This window comes from Urocampus carinirostris, chromosome 18 (assembly GCF_059441175.1).
Source record: "Urocampus carinirostris isolate Australia breed hairy pipefish chromosome 18, RoL_Ucar_1.0, whole genome shotgun sequence".
In the NCBI taxonomy this organism is placed as follows: domain Eukaryota; kingdom Metazoa; phylum Chordata; class Actinopteri; order Syngnathiformes; family Syngnathidae; genus Urocampus; species Urocampus carinirostris.
Window position 1 is genome coordinate 2,182,535 of NC_142366.1, and position 21,491 is coordinate 2,204,025.

General features: G+C 44.0%; 2 protein-coding genes across 2 annotated transcripts in view; both read left to right on the forward strand.

Moving 5' to 3' along the window:
• The window catches only part of LOC148348006 (piezo-type mechanosensitive ion channel component 2-like), a 31,051-nt gene extending 27,556 nt beyond the window's left edge, over positions 1-3,495 (forward strand). The window contains exon 3 of the mRNA XM_088322163.1: positions 3,287-3,495. Within this exon, the coding sequence (XP_088178289.1) occupies positions 3,287-3,483 (197 nt within the window). The 3' untranslated portion in view covers positions 3,484-3,495. The remainder of the gene's footprint in view (positions 1-3,286) is intronic.
• LOC148348007 (piezo-type mechanosensitive ion channel component 2-like) overlaps positions 3,482-21,491 on the forward strand; it is an 85,870-nt gene continuing 67,860 nt past the window's right edge. The window contains exons 1-5 of the mRNA XM_088322162.1: positions 3,482-3,502; positions 10,068-10,233; positions 16,659-16,812; positions 16,891-17,104; positions 19,219-19,366. Of these exons, the coding sequence (XP_088178288.1) occupies positions 10,144-10,233; positions 16,659-16,812; positions 16,891-17,104; positions 19,219-19,366 (606 nt within the window). The 5' untranslated portion in view covers positions 3,482-3,502; positions 10,068-10,143. The remainder of the gene's footprint in view (positions 3,503-10,067; positions 10,234-16,658; positions 16,813-16,890; positions 17,105-19,218; positions 19,367-21,491) is intronic.

Here is a 21,491-nt window from a genome sequence, read left to right on the forward strand (position 1 = left end):
CAGCCTTTCTCCAGACTCTGGCGCCTTGACTTCCAAATAAAATGCAAAACTTGCTTTCGTCTGAAAAGAGGACTTTGGACCACTCTGCAACTGTCCAGTGCTTCTTCTCCATAGCCCAAGTCAGACGCTTCTTCTGTTGTCTTGAGTTCAGAAGTGGCTTGACCATGGGAATACGGCTATTGTAGCCCATTTCCCGGACACGTCTGTGAACTGTGGGTTTTGATACCTGGACTCCAGCTTCAGCCCACTGTCTTTGAAGCTCCCCCAAATTCTGGAAGCGGCTCTTCTTCACAATTTTGTTAAGGCTGCGGTCATCTCTCTTGGTTGTGCAGCGTTTCCGGCCACATTTTTCCCTTCCAACAGACTTTTTGTGGATATGCTTTGAAACTGCACTCTGTGAACAGCCTGCTCTTTGAGAAATTTCTTTTTGTGTCTTACCCTCCTGATGGAGGGTATCAATGATGGTCCTCTGGACAGCAGTCAGATCAGCAGTGATTTAGTTTACTGAACCAAGCTGAGTGTTTTTAAGGCTCAGGAAACCCTCGCAAGGTGTTTCGAGTTAATTAGATGATTCAGGTGATTAGTTGAATAGCCTACTTGTATACTTTTTCATGATATTCTAATATTTTGAGATAGGATTTTTGAGTTTTCTTAAGCTGTAAGCCAAATTCAGCAATATTCAAATAATAAAAGGCTTGAAATAGTTCAGTTGATGTGTAATGAATCCATAATGTATGACATTTTTGTTTTTTGAATTGCATTACAGAAAATAAAGAACTTTATCACAATATTCTAATTTTCTGAGACAGTCCAGTATACTGGACTGAACCATTTGTCATAATAGTGTTACAGACGCTCCACTGCCTATGAACATTTGAATTACGGAAAACTGTAGATATGAAAGTTTTTTCGGGATGTCGAAAAATACTTGGACATTGCTGTAAGTTAGATTTTGTATTGTGCACCTTTTTCCGAGTACAGCACAGTACTGTAGCGCTTCTTTCCGCCGCTACTGGCTTGTGGCGCTGTGAAAGCTTACCTAGTATCCGCCCCAAAGAAGAAATACGGCTTCCTCTTCCTTGTTCGCGTGTAAACATACTGTGCTGTAACTCCAGCAAGCTAAGAACTTTGACATTTTTATTGTTTAATATCTCGTTCATACATTCACTATGGTTGGTGTAAAGTGTAAAGAAGAGGCGAGCCGTTTCTTTTTAAATGAAATTTGAATAAAAGCTTTATGTGGTTGAGAAAATGGTTAGATCGCTTTTTTCGGCCACTTTCTATCGCGGAGGAAGAAGACGCTTAAGTCTTGAAGTTCATCATCCAAAAGTAAATAAAACTTAACTTGATTTTATTTTTTTCAGTATAAAACAATGCAGGTTACTTATACAAGCCTTAAACATACTTATATCAACCTTAAACATAGATTCCATACAAAATAAAGCACTGAAGCAACTTACGAATGAATTCAACCTACGAATGATCTTTCGGAACCTATCTCGTAAGTAGGACATCGTCTGTATTTCTGTTTTGCATGTTCCAAAGCCGGGATAAGGTCCTTTAAAACGCCACGGAGATATGTACAATAGTTACATTTTAAAAGAGCCATACATGGCTCGTGATAGATTCCCGACCCCTTCCTTAAAGTTAGCTACTTACACCAGCTCTGGCTAATTCCAGCTATTGGCTCTTTTTGGTTCTTTTTGAACTTTCTTTAAAACACTGTAAACCAGGTTTGCCAAGAAAATCTAATTGGCATTTTATGTTAAGGACAATAAAGACAATCTTAAATATTTTCAGCCCCTCCAGGTAATTGCAACTTGCTTGGTCTTTTGTTGTGCCTAGCAGGGATAATACCACCTTTCATGTCTTGTCACTGGCTGAAATTTAGCCTTGCACATCCAATAAATATGGAAGAGGGCTTTAGAATTTCACGAAGTGGTATATTTCAGGCTTCCAAAGTAAGTCTTCTTTGGTTGGAAATGCTTAGTTACAACAACCACTACTGGTTATTATTACACACTGTCACTTTAAACCAGGGGTCTCGAACTCAATTTACACAAGAAAACCTTTGCTAAAAACATTCAACTTTTCTTAAATATATTTTTAATGCCGAACAAAATAAGATTGAACAAAAAACATCAATAATTAATGTAAAAAACAATCACTCAATCAATAATATGGTCTTTAACCTACGATAGCGTAAAACAGCCTGTATTTTTTTTAAAGAACAACACGCATAAATTTGGCTTCAAATTTCTTTTGCCAATACTGACTGATTCAAATGTTGATTGACACATTGGTCAGCCAACAAAATCCCCAACATAATTTTATGGAATTTTACAGGGTGTATTCAAATCAAAGCCGACTATAAAAGCAACCCGGAATCCATTTTAATGCACAATTATCACGCACAAGTGTAAACAATCAATGTGGGACTTCTGGAAAGAGAATCTTTTTTTAGAGAGAATAAAGCATTGAAGCCTTAACTATCTGTACCTATAGCTTCCCTTTACTCATTTAAACTGCTTCTCTGTACTGCTCGCTATACAGGCCGCCACCTACGCTGAGGCAGTTAGGATACATTACTGTATGGACACGTCTTATTACGTTTTCAAAAGCATTGTTCCTTAGTACCAAAATGTAAAACTACGTTTTTCTTTTTTTTCTTTTAGAAAACTAATACAAACGCTTTGGCGCTGCATGTCAGTTAGTATGAGTCCTCTGGCAATGATACCACTATGATAAATCAAACATTTACAACATTTTCACAATGTCTAAAAAAAGACCAAAGTAAGAAACATGGTTGCAAAATTTTTGGGCTGTAAACTGGTCATCTCCAAATGGCCACTTTTGGAAACTGCTAGACATATCCTTAGAAAAATGTGTAAATTACAATGTTTAGTTTTTTAGATTGAGATCAAAATTGACCTGGGACGAGGTAAGGCTTCATGCTATTACCCCAGCCAAGATACCCATCGTTCACTCTTTTTACAATCATGTGATTGCAAAAAAATAAAATAAGAAATAAATAAATAAATAAAAAGCATTTGTTTTCTGTGTCTTCCAAATCAGATTACCTGATTTTAGTAGCACTTGCAGTGATTATTTCAGTTTGGAACAAGACTTCAGATTGTTACCTTTCAAAATGGACCAACACCGTCCATATTCTCCAAAGGGCTTAAAGACACTATTCAATTTACTTTGGGTCTAACTTAGATTGGAATTTTAGGCGAATTTTACATGAATGTTAAAAATATCAAACCAGGTGTGATCTATTCCCTAGGCAACACCAATCGCTGCGTGACGGCAGTTTGCGTGTCTAGCTTCCTCTTCCTTCTCCTGCAGACCTTTTTCCAGATTACCATGGCCACTCTCACACCAGAGCACAACTGTAAGACGACGCCATCTATCTCGTTCACACCTGTTTGTCTGCTCATTCACTCGCTCTGTCTTCAGGCACATCCTGGCAGAAGGCGCTGAGTCAGCTCGGATTAGTAAGGTAAGTGAAACTCGCCTCGTCTTTGATTATAAAGTTGGCATGTCAAACATACGACCCATGAGCAAAATCCAATTTTATGAGTATGTTAAGTCAAGGCATGTGTATTTGACTGGCCCTTAATTACAAGAAGTCGCAAAGGGCTGTACAGACTACAGACTACTTTTTACACCAGATTATTAATTTCGTGTAAGAAAAAAAACAAACCTAAAAAATTCGTTTTTGAGGAGGACATTTATATCTTTAATCCTTCTGAAAAAGGAAAAAAACACATGACAGCCGTCATTGCAGCTCCTTTTGTTGTGCGTGCATGTAAAGTTGTACCTCTACTTACAAATGTAAACCTTTGTGGGAGTTGCTTCGTTACCTAAAAAATTCGTAAATAGATACACATTTTCTACGTAAATACGTTAATTCGTTCCAAGCACAGTACAGTACAGTATGATATTTTTGTAATACATCATAAAAGAGCATCAGAACATGAAACAAATACATGTTAAAATTAGATTACCATACAATAAACATAAAATGAGAGGCACGTAATAAAAAAAAGAAGAATACAGAAAGAAAAGAAAAATAATTAAAATATTAAAATTAAAATATTCATTTACTCTTTTTCCTGGCGTATATTGAAAAACTGATCCAATGACGTCTACTGTTGCCTTCTTTTGATAATCCTTGCACGAGGCAGATGTAGCGTCAGCCCTACTTCTCAAAACTTTTTCCGGGTAATTCCTTTCCACAAATTTCGAGACCACATGGAATTTTGCTGAAATGTATTTAATTTGGGCTGATTAAATGATGGCTGAGTTTTGCCGGAAACCCTCCTCCCATTGACAGTGAACTCTGAACTGTGACATAGACACGAAGAGCATGCTGTGGGCATGCAGATTTTAAGTGATAACCAGTTTGTTAACCTTCGGGAAACTTTGGGAGCTGCAAAAAGCAGTGCTTACTGTGCTGTATTTGTATATTTTCGTATGCTGAAACTGTTGTATGTAGAGACATTGGTAAGTAGAGGTACAAATGTATGTGAATTTCTTAGGTGTGCTCAAATAAACTCCCCTATTCATCTTTTTGGGGGGTTGGGTTGGCTTTATTTGAAACAGTCTTTTTTAACTTTCACCATTTTCCTCCTGAAATAAAAGGAAACCATGACCATGTGCGTAATGTCACTGTCCCCCTCTAAGCCCCCTGCTTATTTTCCTTTAGCGTAATGCGGTTTGTGACCGGACACCAATGACAAAAGTACGATAAAATCCCGGTGGGAAAAAAAATAAGGCTCTTTGAACTCAGTTGGGCATTGTTAACGCATACATATTAGAGAAAACATTTAAATTCAAGCATTTTAAGGACACCTCAAACTACTCACCCCACTTTTAAGTATTCTTCCCCTTATTTAACTCAACCTGAGTTACAGTAGTTATTATTACACATGCATTATAATCCAGTGCACTTCTCATTTAAGGGATAGGAACCCATGACTCGAACCATATATGGCTGTTTTCATGAATACATATGGCTCGTAAGCCTTATATGGCTCTCTTCATGAATGCATATGGCTCGCAGATAAAATGGAGCTTGTGCAATTTTCGAATATATTACCTTAAGCAGAGACGGTTGTCGCAGATGCGAAGCAAAGACACGTTGTTATTCACAACATTTTGTGACGTTTTTGCAAAAGAACTGCTAATATCTTATTCTGAAACCATTATTTATGACAAAAAATTACGGCCTCAACACCCTTAAGTAATTGCAGGAAGGAGACACATTTTAAATGGTATATTTACAGTGAAGAAAATAAGTATTTGAACACCCTGCTATTTTGCTTTTTTTTCACACTGAGAAATCATGGAGGGGGTCTGAATTTTCATCGTCGGTGCATGTCCACTGTGAGAGAGACAAACTAAAAAGAAAAATCCAGAAATCACAATGCATGCATTTTAACGATTTATTTGTGTGCTATAGCTGCAAATAAGTATTTGGACATAAAATGAAAATAAATGTTAATATGTGGTACAGTAGCCCTTGTTTGTATTACAGAGGTCAAACGTTTCCTATAGTGTTTCACCAGGTTTGCACACAGTGCAAGAGGGATCTTGGGCCACTCCTCCACACAGATCTTCTCTAAAACATTCAGCTTTCTGGTTTAGAATATAATAGAATATACCTTTATCGTCAGTGTTACAAAATGGGTTGAACATATTGTGACAACGAAATTGGACGTGGCACTCCAGGGTCACATTTTACATTGAGGATAAAAGAAAACCAAGAAGATAAAGGAACAAAGAAGATAAAGGTTATAATTTACACAATATTTACACAAGAAAGTGTGGGCATGTACGGTGTTACATACAGTTTTGGGATCGTATTAGTGCAATATCCGGTAGTGCAGATTAGGCAACATTGTGCAAAGTGAGCATAGGCATGAATACACTTTTACATCTGTTTGAGGTAGTGTGTTTGCAAGAGTCTCAGTTTTTTGTGTGGTGTGTGTTAAGGGTGGTGATGGCTCTGGGGAAGAAACTATCTCTGAGTGTGTTTGTTTTTGTTTTGTATGACCTGTAGCGTCTGCCGGAAGGCAGCAGGTCAAAGAGGTGTTGGCCAGCGTGAGAAAAGTCATCAATGATGTTTTCTGCTCTGCTGAGGTAGCTAGAGCAGGCAATGTTTTCCAGACTGGGTAGAGAGCAACCAACGATTCTCTAGGCTGTGTTGATCACCCCTTGAAGTGTTTTCCTGTCTGTTGCTGTGCACCTAGCATGCCACGCCGTAATGCAGTATGTCAGAATGCTCTCCACTGTGGCTCTGTAAAAGGACACCAGCAGCTGCTGTTTCAGACGATTTTTCCTGAGCCCTCTTAGGAAATGGAGTCGCTGCTGGCCCTTCCCTACCACCGCTCTGGTGTTTGCAGACCAGGTGAGGTCATCGGAGATGTGCACACCCAGGAATTTAAAAGAGTGGACTCTCTCTACGCAGTTTTTCTACAGTCCACGTATTGAATGAATTTGGGAAGTACAGTCCTTAAGCCGGATTAAAATCGCCGGCGACGATAAAAGCTCCGTCGGGGTGTGCAAGCTGCTGTTTATTGATAGCAGCGAGCAGGAGATTTAGTGCTATGCTAACGTTTGCATCTGGTGGAACGTAAACAGCAATCACAATGACCACAGTTAGCTCTCTCGGTAGATAGAAGGGTCTACAGTGTTGTAGACTCTACACTATACTGCTAGAAACTCGATATCGGGTGAGCAGTGTTTGTCAATGATTCTGCTGTTATTGCACCGCGCGTTATGCACGTAAGCGCATTGTCCCTCACCCCTGCTTTTTAACGGAGTCTCCGTCTTGGTCGTCACTCTTTTATTCTGCAGCGTCGGGGATCCGCGGGTGAAGCCAAGACTCTGTGATCACAAAATTACTGCTACTGTTGGTAGCGATCCACAGCTCAAATTCACTGATTTTGTGAACGATGGATCTGGCATTGGTCAGGAACATGCTTGGAAGTGCTGGTCTGTGTGGCAGCCTTCTTAGCCTAGCAGTTAAGCCCGACCGGCAGCCTCGCTTTAGCTTTCGCTCCCTCCGCCGTCTCCGTCGTTTGTCGGGCAGGCAGATCACCCAGGGAGATGCCGGTGGTCTCTGTATATCCCTCGGAATGTTGTGGATATTATTGTGGTCGTGGAAGGAGTCAAAGTCTAATCTTAGTCCCAGGTTAATAAGTTTCTGGCAAATGAGGGTATTTCTTGCCGAGCAAGTATTTATCAAGGAAAATGAGAGATAAAAGAACACTAAAAACAAAAAGACTAACTGGAGAGCCTGAAGCCGCTGCACTCCCGCCCGCCGCCATCTTGATTATAATCTGCTGCCAGCTCTGGTTCTGACAAGAAAGGTGAGGAATCAGTCTGGTTCTTCGCGACAGGAGTTGGTCAATGACCTAAAAAGAGCTGGGACCACCGTTTCCAAGGTTACTGTAGGTAATACACAAAGACGTCATGATTTGAAATCGTGCATGGCACGAAAGATTCCCCTGCTTAAACCAGCACTTATGATTAGATTGAGCTCCCTCCAAAGATTTTCGATTGGGTTCAGGTCTGGAGACTGTCTGGGCCATGCTAAAACCTTTATATGCTTCTTACGGAGCCACCCCTTGGTTTTCCTGGCTGTGTACTTCGGGTCGTTGTCGTGTTTGAAGACCCAGCCCGACCGATCTTCAATGCTCTGACTGAGGGTAGGAGGTTGTTCCCCAAAATCTCACAATACCCGGCCCCAGTCATCATCTCTTTGATGCGGTGCACTCGTCCTGTCCCATGTGCAGACATACACCCAAACTTTATGCTACCACCTCCATCCTAGTAGCAGTAGGAATGGTGCTCTTCCGGTTCTACCCTACATTCTTCGTCCTCCAAACACACTTAGTAGAATTATGACTAAAAAGTTCTAGTTTGGTCTCATCTGACCACAAAACCTCCCATGACTCCTCTGTATAATTGTAATGGTCATATGCAAACTTAAGACAAGTGCTGGTTTAAGCAGGGGAACCTTTCGTGCCATGCATGATTTTAAATCATGACGTCTTCGTGTATTATCTACAGTAACCTTGGAAATGATGGTCACAGCTCTTTTTAGGTCATTGACCAACTCCTGTCGTGTAGTACCAGGTTGATTCCTCACCTTTCTTGTCAGAACCAGAACTGGCAGCAGACCCAATCGCCTAACGTTTCACATAATGCTTTATTAAGGGATCGGGGAAGTCAGGGCGAGAGGAAAAAGACAGCAATCTGGTGCTCGCTGGACAGGATGAGCGGGAAGCCCACGCAAACGAAGCGTGGTCGGAGATTGGAAAACAAGTCGGGCAGCCACGACGCGAGACGGAGCGTGGTCCGAGATCGGAACAAGTCGGGTAGCTGGGACGAGTGGAAACAGAATCAGGATACGGGTAGCTGAGACAGGAGAATGGAGCTTGGATCGGGGGTCGATACAAGAAACAGTCTCAGGATACGGGTAGTTGGGACAAGAGAACTGAGCTTGGATCCCGGATCGATACAATTAACAGGTCGGGATCAAAACGGGAACCAGAGTCAACAGAGCTCGCGCTGAGGTTCGTAGACGGACTGACAGTGAGTAAATGAGAATGATAAATAGGAGGAGAGCTAATTAGTGAACAAGTGGCAGCAGGGGATTAACAAGTAAGAGCAGGTGAGAGCAATTGCCAAATCATGACATTTCTTAGAATCTTTGAGTGCCCACGAGGTGATATCTTGCATGAAGCTCCACTCCGATTGAGATTGACCATCATGTTTAGGTTTTTTCCATTTTCTAATGATCGCTCCAACAGTGGACCTTCTTTCACCAAGCTGCTATGCAATTGCTCCATAGCCATTCAGGCCTTGTGGAGGTGTACAATTTTCTCTCTGGCTTTGGACAGCTCTTTAGTGTCCGCCAAGTTTAAGTCTTACTGATTGCATGGGGTGGACAGGTCTTTCAGGGTCAGCATTCTAGATGATACACAAGTGTTCAAATACTTATTTGCAGCTGTATCACATAAATAAATTGTAAAAAATAATGCATTATGTTTTTTTTCTTTTTCTTTTAAGTTTATCTTTCTCACAGTGGAAATACACTTACTATGAACATTTCAGACCACTCCATGATTTCTAAGTAGAAGAAATAGCAAAATAGCAGGGTGTTCAAAAACTTATTTTCTTCACTGTATATTGAAATTGGACACAGGCTCTGGCATTTTTATTATTTCATACATTTGATCAAATCATCCAACGTCACACAGAAAAATGAAATAGTGCGGTTTTGTCTTAAAATATGTGGTGTGGCTCTCTCAAAAAACCCCAAAAAAACAAATATTCTTGCTTTTATGGCTCTTTGAGTCAAAAAGGTTATAATATTGTCGGCAATATAATAACATTCAACAATAACAATAAAAATAGTCATATAGTTGGTAATGACAAAAATAATAGCAACGTCAACAGCAAAAATAATATTAATGATAATCTCAACTCATCTCATTAGCGACACCGCTTATCCTCAGTAGGGTCGCGGGGGTGCTGAAGCCCATCCCAGCAATCATCGGGCAGTGGGCAGGGGACACCCTGAACTGGTTGCCAGCCAATCGCAGGGCAACCTGGGACAGACAACTCACTCGCTCATTCACACCTAGGGCCAATTCACCTGAAATGCATGTTTTTGGAATGTGGGAGGAAACCGGAGTGCCCGAAGGAAACCCACACAAGCACGGGGAGAACATACAAACTCCGCACAGGAAGTCTGGAGCTGGATTTGAACCCACGAAGGAGGTTCCCAAGACATGAACTGTGCCGCACATGCGCTAACCACTGTGCCGCCGTGCTGCCTATTAATGATAATAGTTGTAACAATAATAAATACAACAAATGTAGGCTGGATGATGGAGCATAGTACTGAAAAGCAAAGGTAAGGATTTGGCATTGACATTTTTTTAAGTAATCCAGCCCACTTGAGAACATAAAGTCTGGATCCGGCGCCCCAGCCAAACTGAGTTTGACATGCCTGTTATTAAGCAACATGGCTAACAAAGGTCCATCAGTCTGACAGGAAGCGATGCGGCGTCCACCGTGCGACACATCCTCCCGGATGTGGGCGTTCTGGCAGTGGGCCTGCTGATGTGGAGGCTGAGCCTGAGATTGATCCCCGAAAGACAAACCCAGTTCATGATGGACAAGCACACATGCAATGCAAGCAGGTGTAACCTTGTAAGTCGTCTCGTCTCGATCCTTAACCAAATTTGTGATGTATTATTGTGTAATTCTGTAAGCAATTTGTTAGTGTAAGCTTGTTAATGTGACAGACGGACACGGGTGACACATGCACACTGATGATCGGGTTTCTGGTTCGATGCACTCCGCTCGTCGGAGTGGCTCATCATCGAGTACTAGTTCTGAGAAAATAAATGTTTTGTTTTTTGTTTTAGAAAACGATTACAGAGGCTTTGGCGCTGCATGTCAGTCAGTATGTATCCTCTGGCAATGATCACCACTAGATTGTAGGAATGACTTTGATTAGATCTTTGTCCATACAGTGATGTATCCCAACTTCCTCAGCGTAGGTGGCAGCCCGTATGGCGAGTACGTACGGAGAAGCAGTATAAGTGAGAAAAGTGAAGCTAAAAGTACAGATAGTTAACGGTTTAATACTTTATTCTCTCTAAAAAAAGATTACAAGATGAGTTTTTGGGGCGGAGAGGGATGATGTTTTGTGTCCCATTTGTGAACGTCCACAGTTGACCACTTTACTGGAAACATTGGGCACTAAAAAGTTCTGGCAAAGTTCATGTCAAAGCATTGTTTGGATATTGGAAGTATCACAAATGCAGAAAAAAAGCATCAAAGTGAAAGTTGTGCATGAAATACGCCCTTTCACAAAAAGCTGTTTGCTCAGAAGTTTTCTTGGAAACAAGTGGGGTATTTTCAGGAAATTCAAAAATATTATTTTTACAAAACAATGGTAAAAGTTAGAAACATACTTCTTTCTAATGAAAGATCCTCTGCTTATATAGCTACAGGACAAAATTTTCTGTAGGCCTTCAAAAAAAGAGTCAAAATGGCTAACATTGTCAGGCTTCGGCACTTCCCATTTGATATAAACGTCTGGCACTGAACGAGTTAATAATTAATTATAATACTAAATATATGTTTTGGGGCAGCACAGCGGTTTAGTGCTTAACGCATCAGCCCCACAGTTTGGAGGTCCTGGGTTCAGATCCAAAATCTCCCAATGCGGGGTTTGCATGTTCTTCCAGTGCCTACATGGGTTTCCTTTGGGAACTCAAGTTTTCTCCCACACTTCAAAAATATGCATTGCAGAACAATTGGCAGATCCAGATTGTCCTTAGGTATGAATGAGTGTGTGAATGCTTGTCTGGCTTTGTGTGCTGAGTCCCTGAAAAAAATGCTGAGCCACACCATTTTATTTCTCGCCTAGCTGGTAACCAGTTGAGGGTGCCCACTGGCCACTGCCTGAAGATAGCTGGGATGGGCTCCAGCAACTCTAGTGAGGATAAGTGGTGCAGTAAATGGATGGATGAATGCAACGCTCCATTTAAGCTGCACGTGTGCTCAATTGAGCCCAAGAAAATCCATACAAATGTAGGGCTCAAAATTGAGAAATTAATTCACTAGCAAATTGGGCCATAATTACTTGCTTGGGGTTGTCCATCGATACGATGATGACCATCTTCTTTTAATTGTGAGTCTGCTGATGTTTGAAGAGTCCGATCCTGGATCCACAGATGCGGTTACAGACAGAGCATGTGAAGGGGGTGCTGGGGGGAGCAGGGGTGGCCTGGCGAGCATGTCTCTTTGCACGCTTTGCTGCACGGTGTTGCATGCGCTGTTCCTCCATGTAATCCACTCCATGTGAGCAGTGGGAGCGCCAGAGGTCTCTGCAGGAAGCAAGTTCCTCCAGTGAGGAGGGGTTTATCCGACATCTCTTCAGGATGTTCTTCATTTGGTCTTTGAACCGCTTCTTCTGCCCACCAGCACTGCGTTGGCCTAGATGTAACTGACCATAGAGGATACGGCGTGGCAGTCTGTGGCTGGGCACATGCCCCAGCCACCTAAGTTGGCGTTGGGCCATAATGGATTCCATGCTGCAGCTGCCTGCCCTCTCCAACACCTCTGTGTGCGGCACTCTGTCCCTCCATGTGATGCCAAGGATCTTCTGAAGACATCTTACATGGAAGGTCTCGAGGCTCTTCAGATGGCGGCTGTAGATAGTCCATGCCTCACATCCATACAGTAATGTCGTGATACATACAGCTCTGTAGACCAGCATTTTGGTGTGAAGTCTAAGGTTGTTGTTTTGAAAGACCCTTATCCTTAGTCGACCGAAAGATGCTGATGCTTGCTTGAGGCGGCTCTGGATCTCATCATCCAATGAGCAGGTGTCAGACACTATGCTCCCCAGATATTTGAAGGTGGGCACCATGAGCAGGTGTTGCCCTGCTGCTGTGAGGGTTATTGGGTTTGGTAAGAGGTCAGCACTGGACTGACAGAGTACCTCTGTCTTCTGGGTGTTGATCGTCAGTCCCATTCTGGTGTATGCAGTTACAGCTGCCGAGAGAATGTTTTGCAGAGCCTCCGGTGTATGGGCAACCAGGGCACAGTCATCAGCATACTGTAGCTCAATGATGGTCTCTGAAGTCAGTTTGGTAGTTGCCTGTAGCCTCCTGATGTTAAACAGGTTACCATCAGCCCTGAAGTTGATGGTAACTCCAGCCTGCTCCTCCATCCTTCTACGTAGCAGTGTTGTAACACAGACGAGGAAGATGTTGAAGAGAACTGGAGCCAGCACACAGCCTTGCCTCACTCCAGTTTCGACGCCAAAGGGCTCTGAGCTGTGTCTTCCAACTACCACTCTGGCCGTCATCCCTGAATGGAACTGTGCAAGAATGGTGAGAAACTTGGGTGGACACCCAAATCTCTTCAGGACTTGCCACAGTAGGTCCCTGTTCACTGTGTCAAATGCCTTTGAAAGATCGACAAAGGCGATGAACAAGTCCTTGTGCTGCTCCAGGCATTTCTCTTGGAGCTGACGTGTCACAAAGATCATGTCGACTGTTCCCCTGTCCTTTCGAAAACCACACTGTGACTCTGGGATGACGTGTTCCGATATTTTGGAGATGAGTCTGCGGAGCATGACCTTGGCAAGGACCTTTCCAGCAGTGGCCAACAAAGAGATACCCCTACTGTTGGAGCAGATGGATTTATCTCCTTTATTCTTAAAGATGGTCACAATGTTCGCATCTTTCCACAGTTGCTGGACACAGTCTCGTCTCCACACCTCTGAAATATATTGAAACAGTGTCCGTGTACAGAGGTAACCTCCTACCTTGAGAAGTTCAGCTGGGATGTTGTCAGGTCCAGGGGATTTATTGTTTTTCAGGGTTTTGACTGCATGCAGGATTTCATTGAAAGTTGGCGGGAGGTCGAGGTCTGGCAATGTAGGATGTTCAGGGAGCTCTGAAAGGACAGTTGGGTCCACTGGGGTGGGCTGGTTGAGCAGGGTGTTGAAATGCTCAGCCCACCGCTCCACTATCATAGCCTGATCCTTGATTAGAGATGTTCCATCAGCAGATCTAACAGGTGCCAGTGAGCAGTGTCTGGGGCCATAGATGGTTTTTACTGCATCATAGAAACTGTGCATATCGCTTCTATCAGCGTGAGACTGGATTTCATTGGCTTTTGAGATCCACCACTCATTTTGCAGTTTTCTGAGAGTTCTCTGGGCCTCGGAACGAAGGGCTTGCCATAGCTTTTTATGGAATTGAGATTGTGGGTTGTTCAGGGTGGCTCTGTGTGCCTTGTGCATTCTGTCCAGGAGGGTTGAGATCTCTCCGGCATTCTGGTCAAACCAGTCCTGGTGTTTTTTTGTTTTAAAACCAACGGTTTGGGCTGCAGTGTCAAAGAGGGTGGTAGATATATAGGTCCACTTCTCATCCATCCCAGCCTCTGACATGACCAGCTGCTCAATGTTTGCCAGCCTCTCAGCTAGAGAGCAACGGAAGTTGTCAAGGGTGTCGCTACTGGAGAGTACGGCACAGTTGAGTGTCTTCCCCTTTGAACCACCATGACGTGCTAGGGGCCGGACATGCATTCTGACCTTTGTCAGAATCATGCGGTGGTCGGTCCAACAGTCTGCCCCACGCATAGCTCTTGTAATGAGCACGTCCTTCAGGTCAGCCCTCCTCACGATCGCGTAGTCAATCAGATGCCAGTGTTTGGACCTGGGATGCATCCAGGATGCCTTATATTTATTCTTTTGTTGGAAGATGGTGTTTGTGATGGTAAGGTTATGTTCCGCGCACAGACTAAGAAGTCTCATGCCATTGGAATTAACTTTTCCAATGCCATGGGCACCAATCACACCATCCCAGTTTTGCAAGTTCTTTCCGACTCTTGTATTGAAATCACCAAGCAGCATGATTTTGTCATTCCTCGGGATGTGACTGAGGATGTCATCGAGTGCCTGGTAGAAGCGATCCTTCTCTTCATCATTAGATGGCAGTGTTGGTGCATAGGCACTAACTAATGTGACATGTCTGCATTTTGCAAGTGGGATGCGAAGAGTCATTAGTCTTTCACTGACAACCACTGGTGACTCTGTGAGCTTCAGCAGTAGAGTGTTCTTAATTGCAAAACCAACTCCGTGAAGATGGTGTCCGCCCATGGGGTATCCCTTCCAAAAGAATGTATAACCCTCCCCCTCTTCATTGAGTGAGCCTTCCTCAAGGAGTCTGGTCTCGCTGAGCGCTGCCACATCCACATTATATCGCTTCAGCTCGTTGGCAATGAGTGCTGTTCTGCGCTGTGGTCTGTCCAGACTGGTATCCAGGAGTGTCCTTATGTTCCATGCTGCAATTCTAAATGCTATTGTTTTTCGACCGCATAGTGGAATGTCCCGACAGGCGCGGTTTCCTGTCCGGGTACTGTGCTGAGTGGGCAATCTTTAGGCCACCTTTTCTAGGCCTTTCCCCAATTGGGGTGAGCAGTGCGGCCACTAAATAGTGCTGCTCAGACGCACAGGGGTCTGCCGGAAACAGCTGCCACTCAATCCCAGCTGCTAACGACCCTTGCCCTGTGCCGCTGACGTGCAGAGGTCCAGCTAAGAGCTTCCAGCTCATTCAAACCTGCTCCCGTCACTGGTTACTCCATCGCCGCCAGACTTTTGTGGTCGGGGACTCAGGTAAAAGAAGATACCTGCGCAATGATGGTTTTTAAAGTGGCGTAAGGGGTGCGCTTTCCCCAACGCCACTATCTTGATTGTAGAGAAGATGGATCCAGTGGCAAGGGAGACCCTAGACGACCGGCATCTTCCCACAACTGCAGGCGGCTGCCGGAATCCAGGTCTGTGGGAAACCGCCTCAAAGCGTGCCGCCACCAGCTTTTGGGATCACTCTTAGTCTGGACTCTACCCTTCGACCTGTTCGGCTTGGGTAACCCTGCCAGGAGTACGAGACTCCCGCCGACATAGCTCTAGGGGTCATTGAGACGCACAAAGTGCCCCACCACGATAAGGTGGTGATCCGTCGGGGCACGGGCCATAATTACAGTGCATGCAACGCAGGATGCCTCTAAAGCAGACCTGGGCACTCCGGTCCTGGAGGGCCATACGTCCTGCCAGATTTTGAAGTTTGCTCTTCTTTAACTCAGGTGATACAAATTATAACCTCGTTAGCAAGCTAGCAAGTGCTCGTTAACGATACTGGTGATTGGAATCACCTGTATTGGATCAGAGAAACCTCAAAAATCATGCAGAACATACGGCCCTCCAGAACCGGAGTGCCCAGGTCTGCTCTAAAGCGTTTTAAGCGCAGTATTTTTCTTGCGCCAGAAGAGAGGGGAAGGGGGAATCAAGTGTTGGCGGAGGGGATATTATAGCAATATTTTTCGTATCACTAAGATGAAAAATGTCGAGATGCATGTGTGGTTTTACTCTAATTATCACAAGCTCAATTAGACAATATAGCTACTTGATCTTTCATACCAACACGACTACTACGATGTTGCAGCACAAGTTTCCGTCTTTCTTTTAAGAAAAGCACCTCTTTCGGCTCGGGTCCCAAACGGCTCTTCAGATTGTTTTGTTGCCTTCATCCATATATTATAGGGCAAAAGTCACCCAGGATTAATAAAGTACAGGTTTAAAGGTGCTGTTCTAAAACAGCAAAAAAGATCCGCCACGGATGACGCAAGAACGTTTTCTCCGCCCCCACTGTCAGCATCTCAGCAATAATCAACTGGGGATAATAGATTGCTGGCAGTTCATTTTTGTCAGGCCACCGTGGCACTCTTCAGTAGCATAAACTGAAAAAAGAGGCACTCTGCTGGCCCCTGCTCTCAGCAAAAGTTGACTGGGGGTAATGGAAAGCGGCTACAGCTGTGCATTTAGATTTAGGTGGGTGAGAATAGCACGCCCTCAGACAAAAGTGCCTTCTGCAGGTTCTCTCTCGCAGCAATATGGGACTAGGGGATAATGGATCATGGCAACACGAAGGCAGGTCATTTTAGGAGGAAATAATTCCAAAAAAGTTGCCAAACTCAATCAAATTGTGATCTGCCGGACTCTGCAATATGTGATTGGAGATAATGGATTGCAATCTCTATTTTTGAACTCATAGGACTCGCAAGCTTTCTGCGAAGAGCCAGAGTTGAGCACCAGCAGCAGAATCGCAGCTGAATTGGAAGTACTGCTCAACAAAACCTGGACGATTCTAGCAAACCTGATGGCCAGAGGAGGGAAAGTTCTCTTCACGTTTTTGCTCGGACTTACAGGTAACCACGATAAACACACAGGGCTAATCTTTTGCCTGTATTGACTCAATACTATCATTTCGTTTCACTCCCCACCAGGTGTGGTGCTGCCCTCGCTCTCTTCCTTGGCCTACCTTCTCTCCTTTCAGCTGCTGTGCACCTGGTGGGCTTGGAGAGGCCACCTTCCCCTGTTTCTTTTCAGGGGTCTCTCGCTGATGTCACTCTTTTATTCTGCTGGCCACCTTCTGCTCCTTTACGCCTATCAGCTGCCATTGCTACAAGAGGCATGGCCTCCAGACTATACCTCTGCAAGGTATTACACTCAAAACAACATGGCCGTGTGGTGCTCTGTTTATTTGATGCATAATAGAAAAGAATTGTCTGCATTGTCATTGATTACAATTTAGTGTTCATCGTTCACAATGAGATTAAACGTGGCACTAGAGCAGGCATGAAAATATCTTACTTTTAGGAGTAATTCATCGTTTTGAAGTCAGAAAAGGTGACCTAAGGGAATTGAGCTCTGGCTAATCCCCGCCCCCTGTCCTTACCCGGACAAAGATTAAAGATTGTGTGAGGGGCGCTATGGCGAGGGTCACAGTAGGAGACATTTGGCAGGAGGTGATTGATGCTTTTTGGGCCCACAAAGATCACATATCATTTCAAAGTCAGCAAAAGGGCCTGAAGTACTCATTTGAGGCTTACATGAATGATTTCATTGTTGAGAAGGTTGATCTAAAGCTTTATCTAGTCTTAGGCGAAGCTGCATATTTTCCCAGAACACGCCTGTTCACCATCTGTAGGCTACCAGGAGTGCTTCTTATTTAGTTTGCTGTAGGGTAAAGATCATGTCTAAAAAAAAATCTGCCCGACCCAACCCAAATCGTGATGGATTTAACTTGATTTGTTTAACAAACCTGAAATAAACCAGAAGCTTTAATTTGCTGACAAATTTTAAAAAAAAGTTTATTCCGGGCGTGCGTACTTCAGCGCTGAACTGTGCGCTTTGGCTGAATTACTCAGCATGGGGTTTACTTGGGGCCAAGTCCCTAGAATCAAGTGTGCACTGCAACACAGCGCCCAAGATCTTACCTCTAGTTTGCTGCTTCAGTATTTGCATTGAATCATTTAGCATAGCTTTACAAACATTTGTTATCTTAGTTATTTACAGGTGAGTCAAATAAGTTAAGCTCCAAAAGTTAACTTATAGGCAAGGTCCACACTGCAGAGTTTAATGCTGAATTACAATTTATTTTTGTATAATGCTATGTTGACTACTTTTGACAACAGCTAACAACCACTTATGATTACCAAATTAAGAAAACTAGCAGATAACAGTCCACTGAACTCAAACATGATTTGTAACGCAGCCAAGAGCTAACGTTAGCTAGTGTCAGCCTAACGTTAGAGAGGTTAATGTTATAAATGTAATATAAATTTGTCCTGATTTAGACATGGTTATATTGCATAAAAAATACCTCCCATTGCCCAGCCTCTCAAAATAGATCGTATCAGATTTGCATGTATCCCATGCACACCGTTTGACCATTTTAAAGTTTAAAATGCAAAAAAAACCCACAAAAAACAAAGAAAACTGACCAACTGTCGAGTCGAAAAATAAAATATTAGACTCAGCCCCTCCGGCTGACCAAAGAAAACAGGCAAACGCAGGAAATAAAGTTTGGAGGGACTACTGCAGTAGGAGAAGGGCCGATCTGAGTCGTTTGGCTCTCTCGTGCCTTCTGACCACTTCCGGTTCAGTAGCGCATATTCATTGAAAAGTCACGCATGCGCATTACATACAATGAAGAAATACTGAAATGTGTGTGTCTTTGAGTGAGTCTCTATATGTCCGTGTGTGTGTGTGTGTGTGTGTGTGTGTGTGTGTGAATGATTAGTTGTGTATTAAAATAAAAAAAAACAGGTTAAACAAGTTAATTTCTTAGCCAGTTAATTTTTAATATATGTGCACAGATAAATATGATATTTACTCTGCACCCATCTCACCTTTTTAAACTCTGATACATTTTCATGCCTGCTCCAGAATAAAAATGTAATAAAAGACTTAAAATAAGTATGTAAGAAAAAAATATAAAATTAGTCCAATGTTTAGAAGGTAGTTTTTAAAAAACTGGCCTGTAAGTTCATCGTAAAATAGTATAAATTACATAATATGGATTATACTTTTCTACAGAAAGGCAAGAAACTGGGGAAGAAAGTGTCTCTGAGCCGTTAGTCTTTGTTTCAAGGGAGCTGAAGTATCTCCCAGAGAGCAACAGCAGGTCATTAATAATGTTGTGGGCATTGTCCTCCAAACTAGGTAGCCCATGATTTTCTGGGTTGTGTTGATGACACGCTATAATAGGCTATGCCAGTATTCCATAGGGATCTGAGAAAGGAAAATGTAGAAAGTTTCGCACCTTGCAGCTTGTTTGGTCTGGTGCCTCTGGTGTCGGTGGACTGTGCTGCCCCATGGAGAATGGAGGTCAACCCACAACTCAACTGGTTCCACTTCATCAACCCTCTGACTCTCATGATGCTCTACCACGTTGTTGCTGGTCTGCGGAGGAACCAGGTGACTAAAGGATACCATTTTTTTGCATGCCAAATATGAAAAATCAGACATTAGTGCAGGGTTTGGGAATCTCTTTGACCCAAAGATCCATAAAAGCTAAAATATTAACAACAAATTCTGAGAGAGCGACGCCGTATATATTAAGACAAAATTCAACAATACTGCCATGCCTGCTCTCCTGACCAAAGCTAATACACATATATTTCACTGTGTTTGATTATTTAATAAAATAAATGATAATAATGCCAGAGCCTTTGTCCCATATCAATAAAAATATTCAACGTAAATTAAGAGATTTTGACTGTCATTTTTGTCCCAGATAATGTTTACAAAAAGGTGTGAGCAAATTTATTTTGTAAAAATGTCACATGATACTGCAAACAAGAAGGTTACAAACATATTTAGAGGGAAGCGAGTGTTTGCGCTATGTGTGCATAGCGCCGCCCAGATCTACCCCTCACCCAATCAAATTGCTCTGGGTGCTTTGCTCTCATATCGGTATGTGTCACGGGGTGGAGTGGAAGGGGTGTGACCGGACCGGAACGGAGGCAGGAAGCAGAAAGGGAGAACTCAATTGCGTGACGATCCAAAACTTTTATTCACCAAAATAAAAGTTGTCCAAAACTCTGGGACATGACAAAACAAACAGTTGTTTCTTCCAACTCAACTAAACAGGACAAGGCATAACAGAATGGACAATGCTTAAAACTAAAACAGGACAAGGCATAACAGACCGGGGAATGTGTAATGAGCCAGCTCCCGCCAAACCCACAACCCAGCCTTAAGTAGCAGACCAGCAATCAGCTGATCTGCTACAGCTTGAGTTCGGGGGCACGGCAGACTGGTCGCCACGGTGACCGTGACAGAGCCCCCCCTTTAAGGGACAGCTCTTGAGGTCCCCAAAAAAGGAAAAAAAAAAATACTACCTCACGCCCCGGAATGCTTCGACGCTCGGCAGGGTTGGGGGGGTCCGGCAGGCCAACTGGACCGGCGAACACGAGGACAGACAGAATCAGAACCGGCGAACACGAGGACAGACAGAATCAGAACCGGCGAACACGAGGACAGACAGAATCAGGACCGGCGAACACGGAGGACAGACAGAATCAGAACCGGCAAACACGGAGGACAGACCGAATCAGAACCGGCAAACACGGAGGACTGACGGAATCAGAACCGGCAAACACGGAGGACAGACGGAATCAGAACCGGCAAACACGGAGGACAGACGGAATCAGAACCGGCAAACACAGAGGACAGACGGAATCAAAACCGGCAAACACAGAGGACAGACGGAATCAGAACCGGCAAACACAGAGGACAGACGGAATCAGAACCGGCAAACACAGAGGACAGACGGAATCAGAACCGGCAAACACAGAGGACAGACCGAATCAGAACCGGCAAAAACAGGCGAGTCAGAATCAGAACCGGCAAAACAGGCGAGTCAGAATCAGAACCGGCAAAAACAAGCGAGTCAGAATCAGAACCGGCAAAAACAAGCGAGTCAGAATCAGAACCGGCAAAACAGGCGAGTCAAAACAGGAGCAGCAGAGTCGGACTGGCAGGCAGCAGAGTCGGACTGGCAGGCAGCAGAGTCGGACTGGCAGGCAGCCGAGTCGGACTGGCAGGCAGCGGAGTCGGAGTCGACCCGGCAGGCAGCGGAGTCGGAGTCGGCCCGGCGGGCAGCGGAGTCAGAGTCGGCCCGGCGGGCAGCGGAGTCGGAGTCGGCCCGACGGGCAGCGGAGTCGGAGTCGGACTGGCACACAGGGGAGACGGAATAGCAGGCAATCGGCACGGGAGTCGGGCAGGCAGACATGAGAGTCGAACAGGCAGGCGTCAATTCTTCCCGGGACCCATTCGAGGCACAGCAATGGCCACGACGGGCGGGGCCGTGGTTCGAACGGGCAGGGAAGGTTACCTCAGTGGGCGCTTGCCAAACTGCGTTCTCCAGCTCTGCCCAAGTCGCTGGGATCGTTCGCTGAGTTCTTGTCGTGGCTGGCTCATTCTGTCACGAGGTGGAGTGGAAGGGGTGACCGGACCAGAACGGAGGCAGGGGGCAGGAAGGGAGAACTCAATTGCGTGACGATCCAAAACTTTTATTCACCAAAATAAAAGTTGTCCA